At 44.8% G+C, this 24,417-nt stretch overlaps 2 protein-coding genes and 1 pseudogene across 6 annotated transcripts in view; 2 read left to right on the top strand and 1 right to left on the bottom strand.

The window, feature by feature from the left end:
- The window catches only part of LOC126335893 (uncharacterized), a 137,516-nt gene extending 124,837 nt beyond the window's left edge, over window positions 1-12,679 (top strand). Inside the window, exon 7 of the mRNA XM_049999364.1 lies at window positions 12,377-12,679. Within this exon, the coding sequence (XP_049855321.1) occupies window positions 12,377-12,679 (303 nt within the window). The remainder of the gene's footprint in view (window positions 1-12,376) is intronic.
- The window catches only part of LOC126334563 (extracellular sulfatase SULF-1 homolog), a 1,305,433-nt gene that overhangs the window by 379,093 nt on the left and 901,923 nt on the right, over window positions 1-24,417 (top strand). The window lies entirely within an intron of this gene.
- On the bottom strand, window positions 20,342-20,459 carry LOC126337388 (5S ribosomal RNA; annotated as a pseudogene).

Genomic DNA, 24,417 nt, shown 5'->3' with positions numbered 1-24,417 from the left:
ACATTGGCTGCAGCAACACCGAAGCCCCCTTCACACAGGGACCGTAGTGGCGAACAGTATTGGCAGCCAGTAAACTGACCGGGACCGTAGGCTTACACACGAAGAAAGTAATGGCTTCCAGTGAAATTGATCTAGAAGCAGCCAATAGCTAGTTAGTGCTTGGACTTGGTGAGCGCAACATTGTCCGAGGACGTCTGAGGCCGTGAATGAAATTGTACATCGTTTAAGTGAAGAGCTTCAAGAAACCTGGATTAAAGAGTGGGTATGTCATAGAGGTCAGCTGGAAGTTCCCTCTAAAATACTTCGGGAACTTGCCGAGGAGGTTCCTTTCGAATACTAGAGAATAATGACAATGAGTGTGAGGCAGTTTAACGAACTGTGCAATTAATGCAAAATATCAAAACCAATTGCGCTATTGAGAAACGCAGTTCCTGCCCGTCCAAAACTATATGTTTTAGCTACTGGTGACAGTTACCAAATTCCAGCTATCACGTTTCGAATACCAGATACCACCATTTAAAGTTTTATACCAGAAGTACTTACAGCAATAACTACAGCATTATAAAAATATATGAAGGTAAGATCTTACAAGTTATTGCTTGCTAACTACCTCAAATAGCTCTGAGCACTATGGGACTTAACATCTTAGGTCATCAGTCAGTCAGTGACTTAATAAATGTGTGTCAGTGTCACAGTTTTGGGCTTTTATCTTCAATTATCCATATTAATTGTTGGTGTTTGTAGGTCACATCAACATCCGTTTATGCCACTATGTGATTTTACGAATCCATTTCCTTCCTGAAGAAAACAAATTTATATTTCTGTGAATGCGTGGTGTCTACTTCTTCAGACGTGTGCGAAGGAAAACACACCACACAGTATCCACAGCTGTGATACATATTATGTAACTTGATGGTGGAAGGAGGAGAAAGGAAAGGAAAGCGAGGGGATTGATGATATCAGCTTCATCGGGGTTTTGTGCAGAATCAGCAGCGATGTGTGCCGTGTCCTGCTTATTAGGCAGTTGCGTTCACATAGTTGATCCGCCTCGATGGTCTATGAATCCACAACCTTCAGGGCGGATTCACGACATCGCCCGACCTCTTGCGAGAATCTAAAATTAGCGAACGTGGAGGATACCGACCTGTCCTCGGACAGATGGCGCTGGATGGTAATGTGAGTCCGCCGGGGAAGCGTGCCGAGATAGTCCGTGCATTTGCGACAAATACTGTTCCAGGGTGACTCAGTAGTTAACGCAGCTGTCTAGTAAGCAGGAGATCTTGATTTCGACCCCCAGTCCGACACACATTTTCACTCATCGCTTCTGATTCCGCGTAAAGTCCCAATGCAGCTGATATAACCACTTCCTTCCCTTTACTTTCCTTACTCCTCCTTCCATCTTCAACTTAACATAAAATTTATATTCCTCGAAACCGTGATAAAATAAATCTTTAATTCTGCAACTGTTTGTTTGCTGTTTTCCATCCTTATCAAATTTCTGTGTGCGCCGTTGCCGCCTCGCAGCCATGTTTATAGTTTTACAAACAGAACATTCTTAACATGCACGAACAGAAAGACAAGATAATGACAGTGTCTTAGAAAGCTGAAGTTAATGAAGTGTAATTCATGTACACCTTGTATTCCATTTCGCTATAATACACGTTTCCACTTCGCTTCATTTATTTGTTTGTAGTTCAGACGTTTATGTAGCTGATGAGAGGAGATGTATGCTTGTGTTATTGTAAGGGACAGTTTCTTACTAGCGAGGAAATGAGGTTAGAGAAAATAAGAACTCGAGAGCGCCGTGGCGCGTGCTGTGGACTGCCGATGAATGACATAAATTCCGTCGGGGCTCCTCAATGGCCCTATTCAAGCGGTACGCCCGAAACCGTAATGCCTAGCAATACAGCGCGCGGTTGATTTACCGTCGCCACTTACTGTTGTACGAAGTAAGAGAACCGGCGCGCCTGTCGTTGCCGAGCGGGCGGTGCGGCTCGCTGCCTTCTGCTTTGTCCTCTCGTCCCATATCTCACCGGGAATGCTTAAAACGCTAGTCTTTGTAGCGTACGGGCTATATGGCCCGCTTTTCCTCGGCGCGTTCGGTAAAATAATTTTCGAAGACACGGATTTCTTTGTAACGACGGAGCCGTGATTCAGTGGTTTCGCCCGCGGCGCCGTATATTTCGCAGCGGCAGCAGTAGGCAAGCGACCACTGTTTTTCTACGGCAGCAGTCGGGGGCGGCCCAGGAAGAGGGAAGCGAGGCGGCTGGCACGGCCGCCCGGGAAGCGGCTGATATATGGGCGAGGCAACACGCGCCGATAACCCTGCCGCCACCCCCGTTTATTGCCCGGGAGGGGGTGGGGGGGGGGGGGGGGGTCGCTTACTCGCTAGGCGCCTCTCGGGCGCCGGCCCCGACGGGAGATCATAAAGGCCAAAACAGCATTAGGCGCCAGGACCGCCCGGAATATATACTGCAGGCCAAACGATGCCGATGATTATCCGACTTGTTGATTCATTCTTCGTCAAATGAGTAAAATTTTAGAAAAAACGTAATGTATACAGGTTGAGTCAAAAAGGACTTTACAACTTTGGAACGATATAGAAATTTATTGAGACAACTTATAAACTCGGTAGATGTGTCATTTTGTAGCAAACAACCGCACGTTTGAAAGTTTCTGGCAGATTAAAACTGTGTGCCGGACTGAGACTCGAACTCGGGACCTTTGCCTTTCGCGGGCAAGTGCTCTACCAAATGAGCTACTCAAGCACAACTCACGCCCCCTCCTCACAGCTTTATTCTACCTCGTCTCCTACCTTCCAAACTTTATAGAAGCTCTCCTACGAACCTTACAGAACTAGCACTCCTGAAAGAAAGGATATTGCGGAGACATGGCTTAGCCACAGCCTGAGGGATGTTTCCAGAATGAGATTTTCAGTCTGTAGCGGAGTGTGCGCTGATATGAAACTTCGTGGCACGCCCAGTAAAGCTGTGAGGACGGGGTGTGAGTCGTGCTTCGGTAGCTCAGATGGTAGAGCACTTGCCCACGAAAGGTAAAGGTCCGGAGTTCGAGTCTCGGTCCGGCACACATTTTTAATCTGCCAGGAAGCTTCACATCAGCGCACACTCCGCTCCAGAGTGAAAATCTCATTCTGGAACCGCAAGTTTGATTCACGTAGTATATCAGTACTCCACTCCACCACCAGGAGCTCCAGCATAGTGCACAGTTAAATTGGCTACTTTCACTGGTGCAGAGCGTTCTCACTGTGTGTTTTGGCTTCATGAAAACAAATGTGCAACAACTGTTCGGTGTAAATTTCTCACCAAAAACGCTAAATAACCTCAAAGCAGGTCTACTATTTACTCTTGGCACCTATGACACAGGTAGTCCACTGCAACACGCTAAGTCACCAGGTCGGCCACGTGTCACTCGTCTGGTTATCTGGCCGTGCTCGAAAACTTTTTTATTCCTCAGATCGACGAAATGACCGAGATGGTGTTGTTTACTACCAGAAAGACGGTACGCCACCTCATTTCCTCACAGAAGTTGAAGGTTACCTCGTTAATAGCTTCCCAGGTCGGTGGATTGGCCGCGAAGGGCCAGTTGCACAGCCACCGCACTCTCCTCTGGATTTCTTTCTATGGTGTTTCATTAAGGACCGTGTTCATGTTCCTCCCCTATTAAAGAATTCAGCCCACCTGGATAATCGAATCTTCTCTACCGTTGCACAAGTTACACCCGATTTGCTGCAACGTGTGTGGGAGGAAATTGATTACCTTTGGGATGTTTCCCGCAACGCAAATGGTAGTCACATCGAACCAAAATGACAGTTAATGCTTTTATGTGAACTTGAAGTTGTTTGGTACATCTACGGAGTCTGTAAGTTACCTGAATAAACTTCTTTATCGTTGCAAAGTTGTTGTCCGCAGCTCGTGGTCTCGCGGTCGCATTCTCGCTTGCCGAGCGCGGGGTCCCGGGTTCAATTCCCGGTGGGATCAGGTATTTTCACCTGCCTCGAGATGACTGCGTGTTTGTGTTGTCCTCATCATTTCACCATCATTCATGAAACTGGCGAGTTTGGACTCAGCAAAGGTTTGGACTTTGTACGGGCGCTGATAACCGCGCAGTTAAGCGCCCCACAAACCAAACGTCATCGTCATCCAAAGCCGTAAAGTCGTTTTTGATTCACCCTGTATAAATTTAAGGACGAAGTTAACATTCGCATGGTGTATCGCGGCCAAGTAACATAGCTCAACTTTGACCATACATAGAAAAAAAATGCTGCAGTATAGTACAGAAGGCAGTTGAAAGAAACACTAATGACATGAACAGAAATGACAGTTCTATTCAAAGACAGTAAATGCGCAAAAACCACCGCGATTCATGAAGGTCCGCTGGTCATACAGAAGGGGCACACGGTTCCTGCTCTACAAAGTGCTCCCGTGCCGGCCTCAAGATTGTTAGGAAGTTCTCGTGGTAGCGCATCCCATTCCTCCACCAGCGCGGTTGACGACTTCCGAACGGTCGTGCGTGTGGACATTCGGCAATACGCCTCCCCACTAGATGGGATGCGGGTCGGGAATACGGGCAGGTCGGTTCATTCACCGAATATTCTCTGACTCCAGGAGCTAATCCACCTGTACTGTTTGCTGCGGTCGCCCAGTGGCATCCATAAAAATGAAGTCAGAACCGAAAGCACACCTGAAAAGAAGCACACGGGGAAGGAGCACGGTGTCACAATAACGTCGACGTGTGCTGGGAGGTTTGGAGGTCAGTACGCACCTGAAAAGTTATCCGTCTCCACACCATAACACCCGGACCAGCACAACAGTCATGTTCGACAATGTTGGACGTACCCTCATACGACTTGAGTTGGGAACTCCACCACCCAGGAACTTCGTCGGACTGTTTTGGTGGACCGGCCGTTATTGTCAGGAGGCATAACGTTGCGTGGGCGTATCTGATCTCAAAATATTGAACACGAGAGACTCACCAATTAGCTACTCTTTCCACGTGCGCTTTTCTTCAGGGGTGCATTCAGCTCTGACTTTATCTTTATGGATACCAGTACGCGACAGCTTCGAACTGCGCTGATGGAGGAGCTCCTCAACGAGAAGACATTCGGCAAATGGGCTGGCCTGTCCATTCCCCTGACTTTAATCCTGTCGAGCACATATAGGATGCGTTTGGGGAACGTATTGCAGCACGCCCACATGCTCCGACAACCTCCCAGCAGTTGTCAGTCGCGTCGGGGATGAATGGAGCTGCCCTGTCACATTAAGTCTGTATCGGCCTTGTGAGCAGCACTGGAGCACATTGTAGACCGTGCTTTGTCGTCCGAGGTGATGACACACACTATTAACAACATTGTCCCGCCGTTTGTAATGTGCAGGGGCCACCATGAATCGCTGAAACTTCAGCGTCATTTTGTTTTTGAATGAAATTGTCATTTCTGTACGTCTCATTGTCTATTTCTTTCAGTTACCTTCTGTTACCAAACTGCAGCAGTTGTTCCTGTGTATAGTCCAACTTCTATCGAGATATGTTAATTGCTAGTGACTCATTATTGGAAAGTTATTATCGTTCTCAAGTTTTGCACACTAGTGTATGTATGTAATAACGTCGGACGCTTCATGAGACTTTTCTCAGCCGAATGAAGGAAGGAAGAAAAGAAGGAAGAGTGATGTTTATCTTTTCGTGGACACTGAGGTCATCAGAGACGGAGCACAAGCTCAGAATCTTTCAAGAACGATGACTGAAATGGACTGTGCCCTTTCACAGGAACCGTTCCAGCATTTGCATGTAGCGAATTAGGTAAATCACAGAAACCCGTGGCCGAGCGGTTCTAGTCTGTAACCGCGCGACCGCTGCGGTCGCAGGTTCGAATCCTGCCTCGGGCATGAATGTGTGTGTTGTCCTTAGGTTAGTTAGGTTTAAGTACTTCTAAGTTGTAGGGGACTGATGACCTCCGAAGTTAAGTCCCATAGTGCTTGGAGCCATTTGAACCGTGAACTTAAATAAATATAACGTGCTACACATAAACAGGCAAAGAGAACCACTGCTGTTAGGTTATTCTATTGGCTAAAAATGACTGCAAGGAATAAATACCTTCAGAATCTACCTGAAATGGATTGTCGCACACAAAATGGTTCAAATGGCTCTGAACACTATGGGACTTAATATCTATGGTCATCAGTCCCCTAGAACTTAGAACTATGTAAACCTAACTAACCTAAGGACATCACACGACACCCAGTCATCACAAGGCAGAGAAAATCCCTGACCTGGCGGGGAATCGAACCCGGGAACCCGGGCGCAGGAAGCGAGAACGCTACCGCACGACTACGAGCCGCGGACACACACACACAAAAGAAATTGTAAGAAAACTGTACGACAAGTTGAGATTAGTTGGATGACTCTTCAAGAAATAATTCATTCACGAGAAAGTGGTTTACTAAACACTTGTTCGGCTTGACGATATCTAATCAGTCGGCGATCCTTGTTAGGTAGCATTAAGAGAAGAGAGAGAACGGCGCTTTTCGTCACGGGATCGTTTAGGCAGCGCGAGAACATTGGAGAGCTGCTCAACGAACTCCAGGGGCAGGTGGCGCAGCAAAGGTGTATTGTTGAAGGTACTTACATTTCGAGTAATGGTGCTGACGAGAAAATCAGAGAAATTACAGCCCACGCGGACGTCATACCCTCAGCCAAACACCGTAATGTGTTCTGCAGGTTGTAAATGTAGATATAAGCCAACGGACTTTGCGCAGTGGTAACAGAGATTCTCATCAGATGACCGAAATTAAGCGCTGTCGGGCTGGGCTAGCACTTGGATAGGTGACAATCCGGTCTACCCAGCGCAATTGGCAAGCGGGGTGCTGTCAGCCCTTGTGAGGCAAAGTGAGGAGCTACTTGATTGAGAAGCAGCGGCTCGGTCCCGGAAACTGACATGCGGCCGGGAGAGCGGAGTGGTGGCCCCATGCCCCTCCATATCCGCATCCAGTGACGCCTGTGGGCTGAGGAGGTCACGGTGGCCGGTCGGTGCCGTTGGGCCTTCCACATCCTGTTCGGACGAAGTTTAATTTCGTAAATGAAGGTATAAACGTAACTTTCATTTCGAGATCTCGAGCACCTCTTCCTGTGTTACGTTTGTGAAATCATGAAAGTAATGTCACCTATTTCGCTAGGTAAACTTCTGGATCGCTCATCTGGTTCTCACCTTGCTTTCCTAGGGGAATTTGAACAGAAATCCTCTCGAGCAAGACCAGTGTGCTACCCACTTCATCGCCTAACTCGATCTTGAAAAACCATTGTAATGGTTTTCTGACAGTCTCGCTGAGGAGATAGCATGTAAGTAAAACACACAATCTTGGTGTACCCAGAGACAAACGTTGCTGTTGTCTTTAGTTTGAAGACTGGATTGATCCACCTCATCACGCTATTCTATCCTGACATGCCTCTCCATCTCTAAATAGCTACTGCAACCTGCATCCGTTTACACCGGCTTCCTGTGATGAAGACTTTGTCTCTCTCTACAGTTTTTACTACCCCACAGTTTCCTCCTTCATCAAAGCGACACTTCGTTTTTGCCTCAAGATGTGTCCATTCAACCGACCCCTTCTTTTAGTCAAGTTGTAGCATAACGCTTTCGTCTCCCCAATTCGATCCAGTATTTTCTCATTAGCTACTCGCTCTACCCATCTAATCTTCAGCATTATTCTACACCATCACATTTAAAAGTTTCTATTCTCTTCATGTCTGAACTGTCGATCGCCCACGTTTTACTTCCGTACAAGGCCACACTCTAGACAAATACTTTCAGAAAAGACTGTAACACTTAAACTTATATTCGATAATAACAAATGCATCTTTTCCGGAAATGCTTTTCTTCCTATAGCCAGGGCGCAATTTATATGTTCTCTGCTTCGACTTTCATCAGTTACTTTAATGCTAAAATAACGAAACGTATCGAATACTTTTAGTGTCTCATTTCTTAATCTAATTCTCTCAGTAACATCCGATTTACTTCTACTACAGTACACTACTCTTGTTGACGTTTTTCTTATTAACTTTTCTAAGATTCTATACATTACATCGTCTGATCTCCCAAGTCGTCTCAGAAAGAAATACGTACTACGTAAGCAGCAAAACAAAAATGTTTTTATTTCTTCTCTCTGAACTTCAGTTTCTCTTCCAAATTTCTCTTTGGTTCCCTTTACTACTTTCTCAGTGTACATATTGAACAGCACCGTAGGACGCGTAAAAGTGTTTAAACTTCGTGTTAAATTTGAAATTCATAAAGAATTGTTGAGAGAAGATATAACTAAAAACTCGCCGCAACTCTGCATCAAGGCAACATTAATTACTGTGCTGAAGAAATGCGAATATTCTCTACTTAAGATACCTCAAAGAATTCTGTACTGGTGTTGGCGTCGTTCGGTTGATTTGAAACGGTTGCAAAATAAAACAGTCCGCGGTACATGAAACCTGGTCAAAATATCTCGCACAGATTAGCAAAACCATTTATTTTTTATTATTTATTTAATCTGATCCGATTAGGGCCCTCAGGACCTCTCTTACATCGGGCCAGGGTTTCAGACGCACACAACACCTTTTTTACGTCACAGTTATATAAAAAGCTATTTTAATATGACAACTAGCATTAAAATGATTTGAGTGTCTGAAGTGGCAGTGTGCGTAAATCATATTGACAATGAACAAAGAAATGTAATACTGGCAGCACCTGTACTACTCTAGCTGCTGCCACTAATAGACATAATAGTAGTTGTTACGTGAATAATATTAATAACGACATTAATAACGACATTGATAACAGTAATGATAGTGGTAGATCTAAGAAGAATTTATAAGTATACAAAATATGTTTTCTGATACAGGGAGTTCTGGAAAAAGGAAATTTAAAGGGACTGCTTTGGTTAAGAACATTGGGAAACGAGGAAGATCAGATTGGAAAGAGGGATGTACAGTGGTAACGAGTGCGTACAGGGACAATGGTATCTCTTATTGTTGCTTTAGTGGAGACTGCATTGGCTAAGAATATTGAGAAATGAGGAAGATCAGATTGGAAAGAGGGATTCACAATGGTAAAGAGAGCGTACAGGGACAATGGTAACCCTTTATTGTTGCTTTAGTAGGTATGTCCTGTCTCATTCCCTCAGTAAGAGTTTTCGTCCGCCCATTTCATCAACTGCTTCTAGCAAACATTTCTGCTGGCTGTACGTTATTTATACAGGTTAGCCCGTGGCAAGCAGTACATTTGTCATTTGGATAGTATGAGCTTTAGGGTATATTTACACAAACATAACTAGTAGATATCGGTTCGACATTCATTGCCATTACTGACAAGGTAGAAACAAGCGTATTTCTTAAAAAGTATACCACATTGATGGCTTCCAATATTGATGATGCATTGCCGAAGTCGTTCGCGGAAGCTTCTCGTTGTGTTCTCAGTCGTTTATTGGTGAATGGCATCTATCTGCTCCTGGGCTGCGGTCTTCTGCTCGTGAGTATTGTGGAGGAGCGGTGAAAAACCTTTGTTCTTGAGATAACCAACAGGAAACAGTCCTGGGCGGGAAGATCTGGTGATCACGAGATATCACCGAATCGTGAGTGGGATCGGTGTGGAAAGCGTCCCATACTTGTGGTCATTGGATTACAGTGCATATAGACTGTATCTTATCTTGCCAACGCCATATTTGCGTTTAGACGGCGATGTCCTTGAAGCTCTAAAATGAAGAATTCGTTAATCATAGCCGTATATCATTCGGAACTAATACTCATTGGCGGGCCGTTGTAGTGCTCAAAAAAATATGGCCCAACGATTCCAATGGACTATTCAAAAGCACACCACACGAACGACCTTTACACTACTCTGGGTATTTTCACGAATCAGCTGTGGATTTATGCTCTAGTAATATCAGAAGTTTAGTTTGTTGACAAAACCGATCAGACGAAAGTTTGCCTTATCAGACACTACAAGATTTCTCAGAAATGCGTCATCCTCATCATTTCTGCCCAGTAATGTTGTGTAGAAAATCCGCCTACACACTTTATCTCCCGGCAGTAACTGTTGAGCCATTTGCGGTTACAAGTATGAAATTTTAAATTCTGTTGCACAGTCCTCTGCAAAGACGTGTGAGGGAGTGTTTTGGAATGACAACGGATGGATCATTGTGTGTTTCGTTGCAGACCTACACGAACTTATCAGGTATTTTCCAGCGTCATTTCGGGTCCCTTATGCTTTACCTTGGTTGCAGAACCGGTCTCACACCACTGTTTTGTACGTCTGGATATTGTCCTTACATGAACACGGAAATGGCGGGCGGTCAATAAGTAATGGTTTTTTTCTGAAAGCAGGTTGGTTTTACTCAGGATTCGAATACATAATATTATTGCTCACTCCTTTGGGTGCAAAATCCTGTTTCTCAACATAATCTTCATTCTGTGCGACGATCTTACGCCACCCTACTGGGAGGGTCTGTATGCCCTCATGGTCCCACTGATCGTCGGCGGAGCCAACGTCTTGCTACATCAGTAACCTAACCATCATCCAACTATTGCTTCATGTGGAGTGCATCATTCTTTGCATCAAACAGATGCTCTTCATGGTCTTGTGTTAGGCGGCGAGGAACCCAGCGCACTCACACCTCTGAGTACCTCAAACGGTACACGAGTGTTTCAGTACACCCAACAGAGATGTCCAGTCGCGCTGGGAGATGTTTGTGATCCGTCGATCACCTTCAGTGAGAGTGTTCACATGTTCTAACATTGCAGGAGTCACAGCTGTGTGCACCTGACCGGCACGCGGGACAGGTTTGCTGTGCCTTGTTGCGATGATGACAAACGCCTCGCCCAGTGACTCACCGTGGTATTGTTCACTGCCTGGACATTCCGCAAGCGTCGACGTATATCTGCGGTGCTCTGGTTTTCTACCAAAAGTCCTCAATGACAGCTGTCTATTTGGACCGCACCTCCTTTACTGACGCCATTTTGAAGGTTACGTATAGTGCCGCCACATACCGGAACTTGTGCCCTAGGAGCTGAAGTGGGAATATTCCACGATGGCTCACATAAAATTCCGCATTTTTTCACCGAAGTTGGCAGAGAAAAAAACTGTTGCTTTACTTACTTTTTTTCCTTTATTGAATTTCGATTCCCCCCTCCCCTAGGGAGCGGGTTGGCAGCAGCTTAGTACGCTGCTCTGCAGACTACAGACTTTTTAAAACGTAGGAAGAAGAGAAGAAACAATAAAAGAAGGCGAGAGAACGGTGACTTAAATTGTAAAATGGCGGAAAATTGTGAAAAGTTAAAACATAAAGCAGAAGGTCGGCAATGCTAACAAAATACACAGGAATCAGACAAGTAACATAGTAGACAGACAATTAAAAAAACATGGCGACAGTCTTGTTGCTGTTCGCAAGAGATATAAAAATCACACCCAGCGATAGTATGATGTCCGTTCGCAACACTTCCGAAAAGACACACAACACTCACTGTAAACACTGCACGAAAATGTCGGTGCAAAGATGACAAACCCTAGCCAAGGGCATATGGGGGAGGGGGGGGACCTGGACAAATGAGGGGGAAAACAAGGAGGGAGGAGAGGAAAAACGAAAGGAGAGGGGGGAGAAGCAAAGGAGGGAGGGGACTCATAAGGGGGGGGGGGGCAGGGCAGAAGCGAGAGGGAATGGGAAAAGGCAGAGCAGGGAAATGAAAAAGGGGGAGAGAAGGGGGGGTAGAAAGAGGGTAGCTGGGGAAAAAAGAGGATGGAAGGAAGGGGGAGGGAGCCCAGGAAAAGGACAGAGGAAAGGAAGGGGAGGGAGGATCAGAATTGATAGGAGGGTTAAATGGAGGGAGAGAGGGCATCATCTGGGAGGGGGAGTTGATGGAAGTCACCTTGGAAAAGGAGATAAAGGGTGTAGAGATGGAGGGTAGGGGGGGACACAACAGTGAAGATGTGGCAGGGGGTGGGGATGGGAGAGGAGAGAAGCAACCAGGGGGTGAGGGGGATCAAAGCGGCGAGAGGTGTAGAGGATGCGGATATGTTCGAGGAGTAGCAGCAGATGTGGGAAAGGAATGAGATCATAGAGGATCCGCGTGGGAGACGGGAGGCGAGGCAGAGTGCATGACGCTCAAGGATCTGGAGAGACTTGAAAAATATATATATATATATTTGGGGGTGGTGGGGGGGGGGGGTTCTTTACTTACTGAAAGCCCCTCGTATTTAGGTGCCATCAGATGCGGCAAACGGGACGAGCACATCTACAACTTAGCAGGGTGGCCAATTGAAAATATATTATTCCCCGTGGGCCATCCCTATGGATCATGGGTCGTGGGTCATTTCTTTCATTAACAGGCACGTAATTGCTCGGCGTCTCCGCCCGGTGCTAGAGGTCTGGAGCATTTAAATGGGCGTAGGAGCACCGGTCAGATAGCATTCCGGAACCGGCTCTCACAGCTTCCAGTGTGCTCGCCAGATGTCCGTGTCGAGCGCTCACAGCTGACTGACTCGCTGAGTGTAGCGGTTCCGCCGCCACGTAAGACCGCTGCCCACGCCGCGCTGCTGCAGCGGGCCGCCTGCGCCTGCATTCCAGCGCCCGCCCTCGCCGCCTCCCCGCAACTTGCACTTGACGAGCAGCCCGTCCACTCTCCCAGATAGCCACTTCATCTGGCTCACGCGGATCTTACTGGGCTCACAATTTCGTATCTACTTAAAGTTTGTGCAGATCACATTCGATAGGAATCGCTGAAATGTAGTTACAAGGGACACCTTTATCGTCTTATGCTCGGAACCGCACATAACCACGCTTAGAACTAACACTTGATCATAAAAACCACAGTGGTCTGTGTCATTTCCATGCAAAATTCCGCACTTGTCTGCTAGCGCCATCAGACGGTGGCATCTTGTACTTGCGCTAACAAGGAGACCGCACGACCGTGGGATCCGGGATTTGTCCGAAATTTTGTGTGGTGAAAGAGGACCCCTAACACCTCACGCGGTTAAAATATTAGGACGCACTACTCGGAAAATCCCGAGAAAAATTGATCCAAAGTTTCTTAGATGCCTTATGAGTATAAAATGTTAGACCATTGCCGAGCCGCTGTCTAGCCTATATGGTTAGCGGTCGGACCCTTATGCCAGAGGTCTCGGGTTCGATTCTTCCTCTGGCACTTTTTTTCCCTTCTGTTGCTTGCAAAATTGCAGCACATTGTTACAGGAGAATCGTCAAATTAATTCCCGGGAAGACTGTACAAAAATTCATTATATTATTCACCATCAGTTATCGTCACCAATATTCCGAGACATGATTCAATATACCTGGTTTCCCTCAAAATTATCAGAAACTCAAAACATTTTCGTAAATGTTAATGGGACATATATTTGTACAGATTTATTGCAAACGCCCTGTGATTGTAAAAAATCAGCTTTTATATGCTCTGCAAGATGTCGCAAAAATTATTGCTTTGTTTGTTTTTACGATAATTACCACTGCGGTTCTTGGTTATAATTATTATATGTATAAAAATTGAATGTTTCCCAATCGAATTTGTTACTCTGATTAAAAGCCCAATGATTCTCCGTATATACTTTACAATGAAAATTGGAAAACCCACCGCCATGAATTGTGTTGTTGGACAAAAAGGAAATAATTTTTATTTAATAATGTAACTAATTTGTTAAATATAGTGTAGGTCTGGGAAACCTTCTGAATAATTCTTGGAATAACAAAAGAAAATGAAACAGAAGAAAAAAAGAGGAGGAATGGAACCCGAGACTTCTGGGGTAAGAGTCCAAGCCTAAACAGCTAGGCCAGACAGCGGCTAGGCAATGGACTATCATTTTATACTCATAAGGCACCTAAGAAACTTTGGATCGATTTTCCCGAGATTTCCCGGGTAGTGCGTCCTAATATTTTAACCACGTGAGGTGTTAGGGGTCCTCTTTCACCACACAAAATTTCAGTCAAATCCCCGACCCCACGCTCGTGTCGTCTCCTTGTTAAGTGCTAGAGTTTCGTGAGTGGTGCGACTGTAGTCTGACTGTATCACTCGGAGTGTCTGTTTGCTCGTTCAAAAATGGTTCAAATCGTACAACGGGACTTAACTTCTGAGGTCATCAGTCCATTAAAACTTAGAACTACTTAAACCTGACTAACCTGTAGGACATCACACACATCCATGCCCGAGGCAGGATTCGAACCTGCGACCGTAGCAGTCTCGCGGTTCCAGACTGTAGTGCCTAGAACCGCACGGCCACTCCGGCCGGAGTTTCCTCGTTACTGAGTAAAATATGTACAGTGATATCGTAAAGAGAATTAATCCTACGAACGTGGTCCAAATATTAGGAACGAAGTTGCGACGTGCTGAATGTGAAAATGAAATCGGCGTCGAGGATAGAGTGCTCGCAGATATGTTATGTGACATTGACGGTGTCACAGGAATATGACATTACACTGGATAGAGCCCTCCCGGTTAGCCGTGCGGTCTAACGCACTGCTTTCCGGGCGGGAAGCCATGCCAGCGCCGGCACGAATCCGCCAGGCGGATTAGTGTCGAGATCCGGAGTGCCGGCCAGTCTGTGGATGGTTTTTAAGGCGGTTTTCCATCTGTCTCGGCGAATGCGGACTGGTTCCCTTTATTCCGCCTAAGTTATACTATATCTGAGATAACCGCGCAAACACTGTCTCGACGTACGCGTACACCAACATTACTCTACCATGGGTTACACTCGTCTGGTGTGAGACGTACCCGTGGGAGTCCACTAGGATCCTGGGTTCCGTGTGGGACTGCGGTGCGGTGAGTGGACTGCTGTAGCCTGTTGTGGGGTTGTGAACAAATGAGGGCTATGGCGGGGACGAAGCCTCTCCGTCGTTTTTAGGTCCCCAGTTCAATACAATACAATGCACTGGACTGATATACAGTTTTTTAAGGTCAGGAAGAACCTGAAGCGGAAATGCTATTGAGGCAGTACACGACGTTCGTCTCCGGAGCATCAGGAACAGACAAGTCAGAGTACGAACTATCTCCACCTTAACATTTAGTCCCAGTGTATTAGAAGACATTGATGACAGCGTTCTAGAGAATGTTTATGAACACCATAACAATCATAGCTTCAGTACCTGCAGCAAACTAATGAAGCGCTGTAATTAAATTAAAAGTAAATCAAATTTCAGATTAATTCTAAATTATGTGTCTAGCAGAAGGCGAGCAGAAGCTCGTTTCAAAAGGAACAGACTACCGCAGTCACAAATTATAAAAGAGCATGTAATATCAAAAATGGTTTAAATGGCTCTGAGCACTATGGGACTTAACATCTATGGTCATGAGTCGCCTAGAACTTAGAACTACTTAAACCGAACTAACCTAAGGACATCACACAACACCCAGTCATCACGAGTCAGAGAAAATCCCTGATCCCGCCGGGAATCGAACCCATGAACCCGGGCGCAGGAAGCGAGAGATTACCTTTGATTTCCAATATAACTTAGACATCGCTTTTTCGAGGGCTGGCTCTGAGCACTATGGGACTCAACTGCTGTGGTCATTAGTCCCCTAGAACTTAGAACTACTTAAACCTAACTAACCTAAGGACATCACACACATCCATGCCCGAGGCAGGATTCGAACCTGCGACCGTAGTAGTCGCACGGTTCCGGACTGCGCGGCTAGAACCGCGAGACCACCGCGGCCGGCCTTTCGAGGACTGATGAGTCATATAGTCAGGTTATTTGGTACCGACAGTAGTAGGGGAGGGGGGGGGGGGTGAAGGTAATTAAAAGTACCATTGCAGCTTCGGCATCACAGATATTCCTGATGCTTTGCGCCCGATGAGTAGCCACGTTGAGCTACGCTGTAACGATTTATGGAGATGGAAGCGGAGATGAAGCCTCAGGTTTTGAATAACGATGTTCTGGACGCGAACAGAGCTGTGCCTTGGCGCCGTCAATTGCCACACGCATGCCAACATCGCTGCGGAGAGTTCGCTCATACATCATGTGCATTAGCTGCGCTCCCGCAGATCTCGCATCTAATTATTCTAGCTACTCGTAACCTTTCAGAGCGGCCATTACGAATTTGCAACGCTCGGAATAGCATGTATTATCAGGGGAAAATTAACGCTGCGGGCAGACGTGCAATTAGCTAATTACAGGTCACGACGTGACATTGCTTCCACGCTGCGGGGTGGGGGAATGATCTGAGAAAAGAATAATTGCTTGTGTCTATTTCTAGATTTCTGCAACTCTCCGCTGGTGTACGACTTTAGCTTTGGCGCTCTGGAAGTGTCATTACGATTTAAATTGCGAAAGCTGCACCGGTTACTCATTTTTTGATGCCTTTCGAGAATTTACTCTCAGTTTCAAGTAGATTTCTGCATTTGTGTACATAAATATTTTTGCTGATGTTTGAGTATGTGATTTTCTGCCTCTCTTGCGTCTTGTTGAGGTTATAAGCTATTGTGCCTCATCCAGTGTACAGAATATCACACACACACACACACACACACACACACACACACACACACACACACACACACACACACACCCGCGCGCGCGTCCAAATCATCACTTACACTAAAAGTGTTTGTATGTCCACTTCCAGATTTCGCAGCTACCTTCCCGAGATAAAGTAGTATCAAAATTCGGAGTGTCTAAAAATGCAAAGATTCTACAGCCAACAATCACACTGAGACCACCGCCTTTGTTCAGCGTCAACGTGCAGTAACCACTCACAGATGGGAGGCGGGATCACTAGCGGTAGAGGGTGTGTAACGCGTGCCGGGGGGAGGAGCAGCAGATAGGGAGTGCGGTCGTTCTCGTAATGCGACAACGGAGAGATTTATCTCACGTCCAAACTGGCATGATCATTGGCTTTCCTGCTACAGGTGGAAGCATTTCCGAAACGGCTGTGTAAACTGTTCGCGTGCTACCGTGGTTAAAAGCATACCGTGTCCGGCAAAGTAGAGCTTCTCACCTGCCCTTTCAAAGTGAGCAAAGATACTGATGTATTTCCAGTCTCAAATGATTCCTTTAACCTTCCTCTATCCGGAGACGACTGTAAGAAATCTGAAAAATTACTATATTTTTACGAAGACATCTAAAGCTGTCCTAATTTTACCCCGTCAAGGTGCGTAAATACAGGACAGATGAGTTTTTCTTTGTTACAGACAGGAAAACTACGGTATGTCCCTAATTGTACCCAAATATATGCTGTTTCAGGGCTTTGTCAAATAAAACTAAAAATATTTTAAAAACTTGCTTATACAATTAAGAATGGAAAAATACAGATACGAGGGCTATCCACAAAGTACATTACGTTTTGGAATTAAAAATAAATAAAGTATTGGAATTTTTTTAAATTATATACAGATGAAAGCCACACTTAAATACTACTTTTCTACATAGTTGCCATTTAAATTAAGGCACTTATCGTAGCGATGGACGAGCTTGGAAAATCCTTCGTCGTAAAATTCGGCCGCCTGCGCCTTCAACCACGTGGTTACGTCTTCTTGAAGCTGTGAGTAGTCATCAAAACGCTGCATAGCCAACCACTTATTCATTGCTGGGAATAAGTGGAAGTCGCTCGGTGCAGGTCGGGACTGTACGGTGGTTGAGGTAACAACTCCCACCTAAAAGATTCGAGAACTTCACGAGTGGCATCTGCTGTGTGGGCCCGGGCGTTGTCGTGAATCAGCAAGATCTTTGAGCCGAACTTTCCCCTGCGCTTGTTTTGTATTGCTCTTCAGAGGTTGTGCAGAGTTTGCCAATGCCTTTGACAGTTTTTAGTAGTGCCTCTTTCCAGAAAATCCACAAAAATCACACCTTTTCTGTTGCAAAAGACAGTCGCCATCACCTTCCTTGCCGACATTGTCTGCATGCATTTCTGGGTTTTTGGGGGGAATTTGTGTGCCCCCACTGCATTGACTGCAATTTTGTCTCGCAGTTCACATGCTTAACCCATGTTTCGTCACCAGTAACGATGCGATCGGGTAATGACTCGCCATCTTTCTCGTAAGCGTCCAAAAACGTTAACGCTGCAGCCATTCGCTGATTTTTGTGAATCTCTGTAAAGATTTTTGGTATCCACCTTGCACAAAACTTGTGGTAGCCAAGCTTTTCGGTAATGATTTCGTGCAACAAACTTCGTGAAATTTGTGGAAAAGTCCTAGAGAGTTCCGTTATTGTGCAATAACGCGGCATCGACTTTTTCGACAAGTTCGGCGGTCACTATGCTAGGTCTTCCACTTCGCTCTAAGTCGTGAACGCTAGTTCGCTCGTTTTTAAATTTTATGACCCATTGACGCAATCCACCTTCAGTGATTATGTTGTCCCCACACACTTCACAAAGCTGCCGATAGATTTCTATCGGTGTACAGTTTTTGCAAAAAAAAAAAAAAAAAAAAGGTTCAAATGGCTCTGAGCACTATGGGACTTAACATCTGTGGTCATCAGTCACCTAGAACTTAGAACTACTTAAACCTAACTAACCTAAGGACGTCACACACATCCATGCCCGAGGCAGGATTCGAACCTGCGACCGTAGCAGTCGCGTGATTCTGGACTGCGCGCCTAGAACCGCTAGACCACCGCGGCCGGCTACAGTTTTTGCAGTCAGAAGCCTTACTACAGCACGCACTTCATACTTGGCGGCATTTTCAATTAACGCTGACATTTCAAACTGTAACAGTTACTCAATAGAGTGCAGCACGAACCTCTCATTAGCACGGCAGGATGCCGACTGAGCGGCGGAATGCCATGACACCAAGATGGCCGCGCTAGCCCCGCCCCTAACGGACGCAAACGAAAACGTAATGTACTTTGTGGATAGCCCTCGTACAATGACACATTCAAATCTTAACGAATCACTATTTTGAAAGGCTATTTAGTCAGTACAAAACATTTTAAAGGCATGCAATCCTAAACGTCGCCTGAATAAGCCGCGCGGAGTGGCCGCGCGGTTCGAGGCACCATGTCATGGACTCCGCAGCAACTCTCACCGGAGGTTCTAGTCCTCCATCGGGCAGATTTTTCTGTCGCCTACAATTTCAGTTATTTGTCTGGAACAGAGCCCCCTCTGGAAATCCACACTTACAAACTGTCGTTCATTTAAATCTCGGAGTCCTGGGCTAGACCCCTCAGGTGTCCTGCTTCCTTCGTGGATAACGTTGGTATCACTGAAATCTGCCGATCCTAGCCTAGCGTCTGTATCTTGAAGAGACACCACATCTTCTCCGTCAGAAGGACTATCGTTGTCGTAGTTATCATTCACTTCTTCTTGGCCACCTCGTCCTTTCGGTTTGCGCTCATTTTGCCTTCGATGTAGACGGTACAGATTCTTCTAACCCTTCTGCGGAGATACTCCTGCCTGGTGGGACGCTCAGGTTCTTCCACAGTGACATCCCCCATAATTACACTCTCTTGAGGAATTGTTCCCTATTGGTAGGAAAACAACCAGGCTTCTAAAGACTACTCTTCCAGTTATCGCGAGACCCAGTTAAGATCGTTCCAAAAGTCTTTAAAAAGACCAGGCAAACAGTGTTTCAGCACCGATGCGCAGCGACTTCCAGCGGAGGAATCTTTCCAGTTGGAAAGACCCTTCCTCTAATGGACCTTCATTGCCCAAAATTAGGCCACATAAAGAGGCTGCAGGAGATGAGTCGCATTTGGAGGCAAGGTAATGAGCTTTATGTTAAGTTGTTCACAAAGACGCAGCACTTCTATGTTGATGTGGGAGTTTAATTTATCTCCAAGTAGAACCTTCACGCCATGTTAGCGCCGCAAAATGTTTAACATAAGGTACATAAAAGAAATTTTCAAAACGCTGGCACTAAAACCATCTTGATTTTGACCTACTGTAGCGAGCTTCTGCTGGTCCATTCTCGGTCCATGTTGTCCATAATATTTTTCTACCTTATAATTGATGTGCAGGGGCAGTACAGGGACACCAAGTCTCAAGCAGCATTGCCGCAAACCATAATCGAGATACATGCTTTAGAAGACAAGAGTCTTTTGAACTCTTTCAGAATACTTTGTACCCCTCTTTGTAATAATCTTGTCCTTACCTACGTCATCTAACAGATTTGTTTCATCATAGTTTCAAACTCTTTCGGACGAAACTCTAGGAAGTTCTTCTTCAGGCCACAAGTGTCCCATCGGGACCATCCGACCGCCGTGACATCCTCAATAGAGGATGCAGATAGGAGGGGCGTGTGGTCAGCACACCGCACTCCCGGTCGTTATGATGGTTTTCTTTGACCGGGGCCGCTACTATTCGGTCGAGTAGCTCCTCCGTTGGCATCACGAGGCTGAGTGCACCCGAAAAATGGCAACAGCGCATGGCGGCCCGGATGGTCACCCACCCAACTGCCGGCCACACCCGACAGCGCTTAACTTCGGTGATCTGACGGGAACCGTTGTATCCACTGCGGCAAGGCCGTTGCCACGAAGTTATCGTAAAACCGATTAATTAAGTCTATGTCGACAGCAGTGCGTTCCTTACAGTGCTTTGAAATAATACCTGCTTTACCTGAGTAGGAAGCCCTGAGCCTATTCTTTACCTGAAAAATTGTCTTGAAATCGCTGTTCTTGTCTCCAGTTTGGGTCAACTTAGCCTTCGCGATGCATCTCATGTCGAATATGAGAGAAATGGGTAATTTATTGTCGGTCGGGGTAGCCGAGCGGTTCTAGGTGCTGCATTCCCAAACCGCGCGACCGCTACGGTCGCAGGTTCGAATCCTGCCTCGGGCATGGATGTGTGTGATGTCCTTAGGTTGGTTAGGTTTAAATAGTTGTAAGTTCTAGGGGACTGATGACCTCAGATGTTAAGTCCCATAGTGCTCAGAGCCATTTGAACCATTTTTTTGTAATTTATTTTGATACAAACTACGTAAATCTCGGTGAACGGAAGTATGTGGAGCTCACGCTACACGACGGGAAATCCAGAGCATCCGGTCCATCAAACAATACGACTGCGAGAAGGCAATGCGTTCTCAATAAGATTTATAATGTTGGCCCCAAATATTGTTAATCTTTGTCTTTAGTCTTGCAAAATGACTGTATCAAAACTATTATTGTAATTTCACAACAAAGCAACATAAAAATTAACGCATCTGTCTTTTTGATCAAAGTGCTTGAAACTTCTCACGGTAGCACTTTAATGAAATCTTTTACTGGTATTAAACCTTAGACGTGATACTGATATTTTCACAAAAAACACTCTGACAAGCACTGTGTCGTACAATCGACATGATATTTGTTAATTAAATTTAGTGGCATATCTGTGCGCATGGAACGGTCGTCTGCTCTGCAACTTGTTGCTATTACTCACTTTTTGCCGTCATTGCGATGTGTAGTATCTTACAAATTAAAAAAAAATTCGTCTCAGTACACAACTCGCAATGAGTTATGCAAGTGCTCAAACAGAGTCATGACAGTTAAAAATGAAAATGGGGAACCTAGCTTAACGACTGATAAATCAGTGCAAAGACACCATGTTACTTATGCTTCGTTAAGCCTTGACAATAATATACCGTTTCATAAAGCTCTCATCTCTAGGCAAATTAGAAAAATATTTCTTAATAACTTTCCTGTGTACAATTGTCTTCCTTGACACTTGTTTTAACTATAAGACAAGGCCATACGTTCCTTTATAAAATTCCTACAGAAAACCTCAACCAAATGCAATGCTTTTAAAATAAGGAACTACATAAAAACTGGCTTATCTTAAAAATTAGCTTTAGTCATTCTTCCATTCATATCATCACATTTCAAATGGTTCATATGGCTCTGAGCACTACGGAACTTAACATCTGAGGTCATCAGTCCCCTAGAGCTTAGAATTACTTAAACCTAACTAACCTGAGGACGTCACACATCCATGCCCGAGGCAAGATTCGAAACTGCGACCGTAGCAGTCACGCGGTTCCAGACTGAGGCGCCTAGAGGCGCTCATCCACCAAGGCCGGCTATCATATTTGCTCGATATTTTTCCTCGGAACGAATTAGTACGAAATCTTTTTTAATAATTCTTGTTTTCATCCTTTTCCGCCAAATACTTTTTCATACTGTCCAACAAACACTGAAATCAAAAGACATCTCTGGTCTCAAATACAGTTTCATAAAAGATAATATTATGTCGATACTACAGAGGCTGAATGCATTTATCAAATTTAGAAGAGGTTTGACTTATAGTCAAAACTTCTTGAAAATCGAAGTGGCACATTGAACAGTCTCACCGACTGGAAAGCTGAAAGTTGCCGTCGCCACGTCGTGACGGGCAAACTTTCTTCCTCCTCTTCTGAGAAGACGGTCCTATGACACAAAAAATCCGCTATATTTATCCTGATTTTTTAGGTGAAGGGTATTCCTCGGAATGGCGTGTTTGTGAGGCGTTGTCCGGGTTGTGACATCGTTCTACACTCGATCGCATGGGTGGCTTTCTTTAAAGTTTATTTCGAATAATTCCTGTATGTTTTCCCCATTCTGGAAACCTGAAAGCGAATTTTTCATCAGGCTAATTTTGGAACATTTGCAGTTTTGTATGTTAAATGCACTATTAAAGCTTGGGGAGTATGTCTGGGACCGTGAGAATTGCTATTTTGTTTGTTTTTATTTGAATGTCAACGAGGATGCACTTTGTAATTTTAATTGAGATACTAAAGTATTTTTTTCGTACTAGATCTTCTTAAATGCAATTAACGATACGTTGGAAGATAATAATGTTTATAATCTGGCAAAGCATGAACTTTAGCATTATCTTAGACTACAATTTAATTTGCTTTCTACTCAGTGGCGTATCTAGATAAAGTGAATATGTATCAAACGTTCAAAACGTTGAGCTGTTGAGTGAACCAGATATTTCAGCGATATTGGTAAATCGGTCTTAACAATAACACAACACGAAGATACCGAGAGGTTACTTTGGGACAGTTCCAAAGTTCTCCCACTACCCTACGATTTTTTTAAAAATTTGTGCGTCGCAACGAATCATTAGCTAATAATTTTGATTTGCTGCTCTGAAACTGTGTCATGACATGCTTAAAGTAATGTGCCTACCCGACAACACTCTTCAAAAAAAATAGTTTTTGAACCGCCGGAGAAAGTAAACACAACACAACAGATCATACGAAAAAGCACTGAGGCAGACGGCGGTGGGTAGAAGCCTTTCGAATATGGTCACAAGGTAGCATCCAACGCTAACGGTCCATTCGTCATTGAAAAATACAATAGCCCTATAAAATGGTGGACGGAGATTTAAAACTAAACAGTTGCGATCAGCCCCAAAGTTACCTCTGTAGTCCCAGATCAATCCCAGAATATGTTATTAATTTATTTTGAGATACTGAAGTGCTTTTTATCATCAGCTAACCATTTCACATGTTTATTTCATTATTCATTTTATTATGATTTTATTTTTCAGCGTTCCTAACAGGGTACCGATTCGCTATTGGCGTGATTTTATTACTAACTTGCAACGTCCCTTCTCACTTATTGTATGTGAGAGAAAAAGTCCGAGGATTTATTTTTCTTTTAATCAATCACACGGCATAGAACGACTAACAAACTGCGATACGCAAATTCCATTTCCTAAAATTCAGTGGGTCCACATCCTCTGTTACGCCGCTCCCAACAATACTTTGGGACCACAACCTTCATTCTGGTAATGAAATTAAAAAATATATATTTGAGTTGGCGGACGTGGTACACGAATTTAAAAGATGAATCACGTTTTATATTCCATCGCACAGACGGCAAACACCTTGCAAGAATAGTCGGTCGAGTCCAGGCCGAAGGAAAGATCTTTATGATCTGCGGAATGTTTTCGTGACATTCTCTGGTTAGTATGTTTTTCTGAAAGGCACAATGGATCAAGACAAGTATGTATTTATTCTTGGGGACAGAGCATCGAGTGACATTATACTGAGTGCACTATCCGAAAATTACCTCGAGCAATTAAACAGAGAACCGACTCGTGGAGATAACATCTTGGACCTACTGATAGCAAACAGATCCGAACTTTTTGACTCTGTAAGCACAGAACAGGGAATCAGTGATCATAAGGGTGTTGCAGCATCCCTGAATATGGAAGAAAATAGGAATATAAAAAAGGGGAGAAAGGTTTATCTGTTTAGCAAGAGTAATAGAAGGCTGATTTCTGACTACCTAACAGATCAAAACGGAAATTTCTGTTCCGACACTGACAATGTTGAGTGTTTATGGAAAAAGTTCAAGGCAATCGTAAAATGCGTTTTAGACAGGTACGTGCCGAGTAAAACTGTGAAGGATGGGAAAAACCCACCGTGGTTCAACAACAAAGTTAGGAAACTACTGCGAAAGCAAAGTAAGCTTCACTGCAAGTTTAAACGCAGCCAAAACCTCTCAGACAAACATGAGCTAAACG

This window comes from Schistocerca gregaria, chromosome 2 (assembly GCF_023897955.1).
Source record: "Schistocerca gregaria isolate iqSchGreg1 chromosome 2, iqSchGreg1.2, whole genome shotgun sequence".
NCBI lineage: Eukaryota > Metazoa > Arthropoda > Insecta > Orthoptera > Acrididae > Schistocerca > Schistocerca gregaria.
Note: the sequence above shows the minus strand (reverse complement) of the source record. Positions and strands in the feature narration are given on the sequence as shown.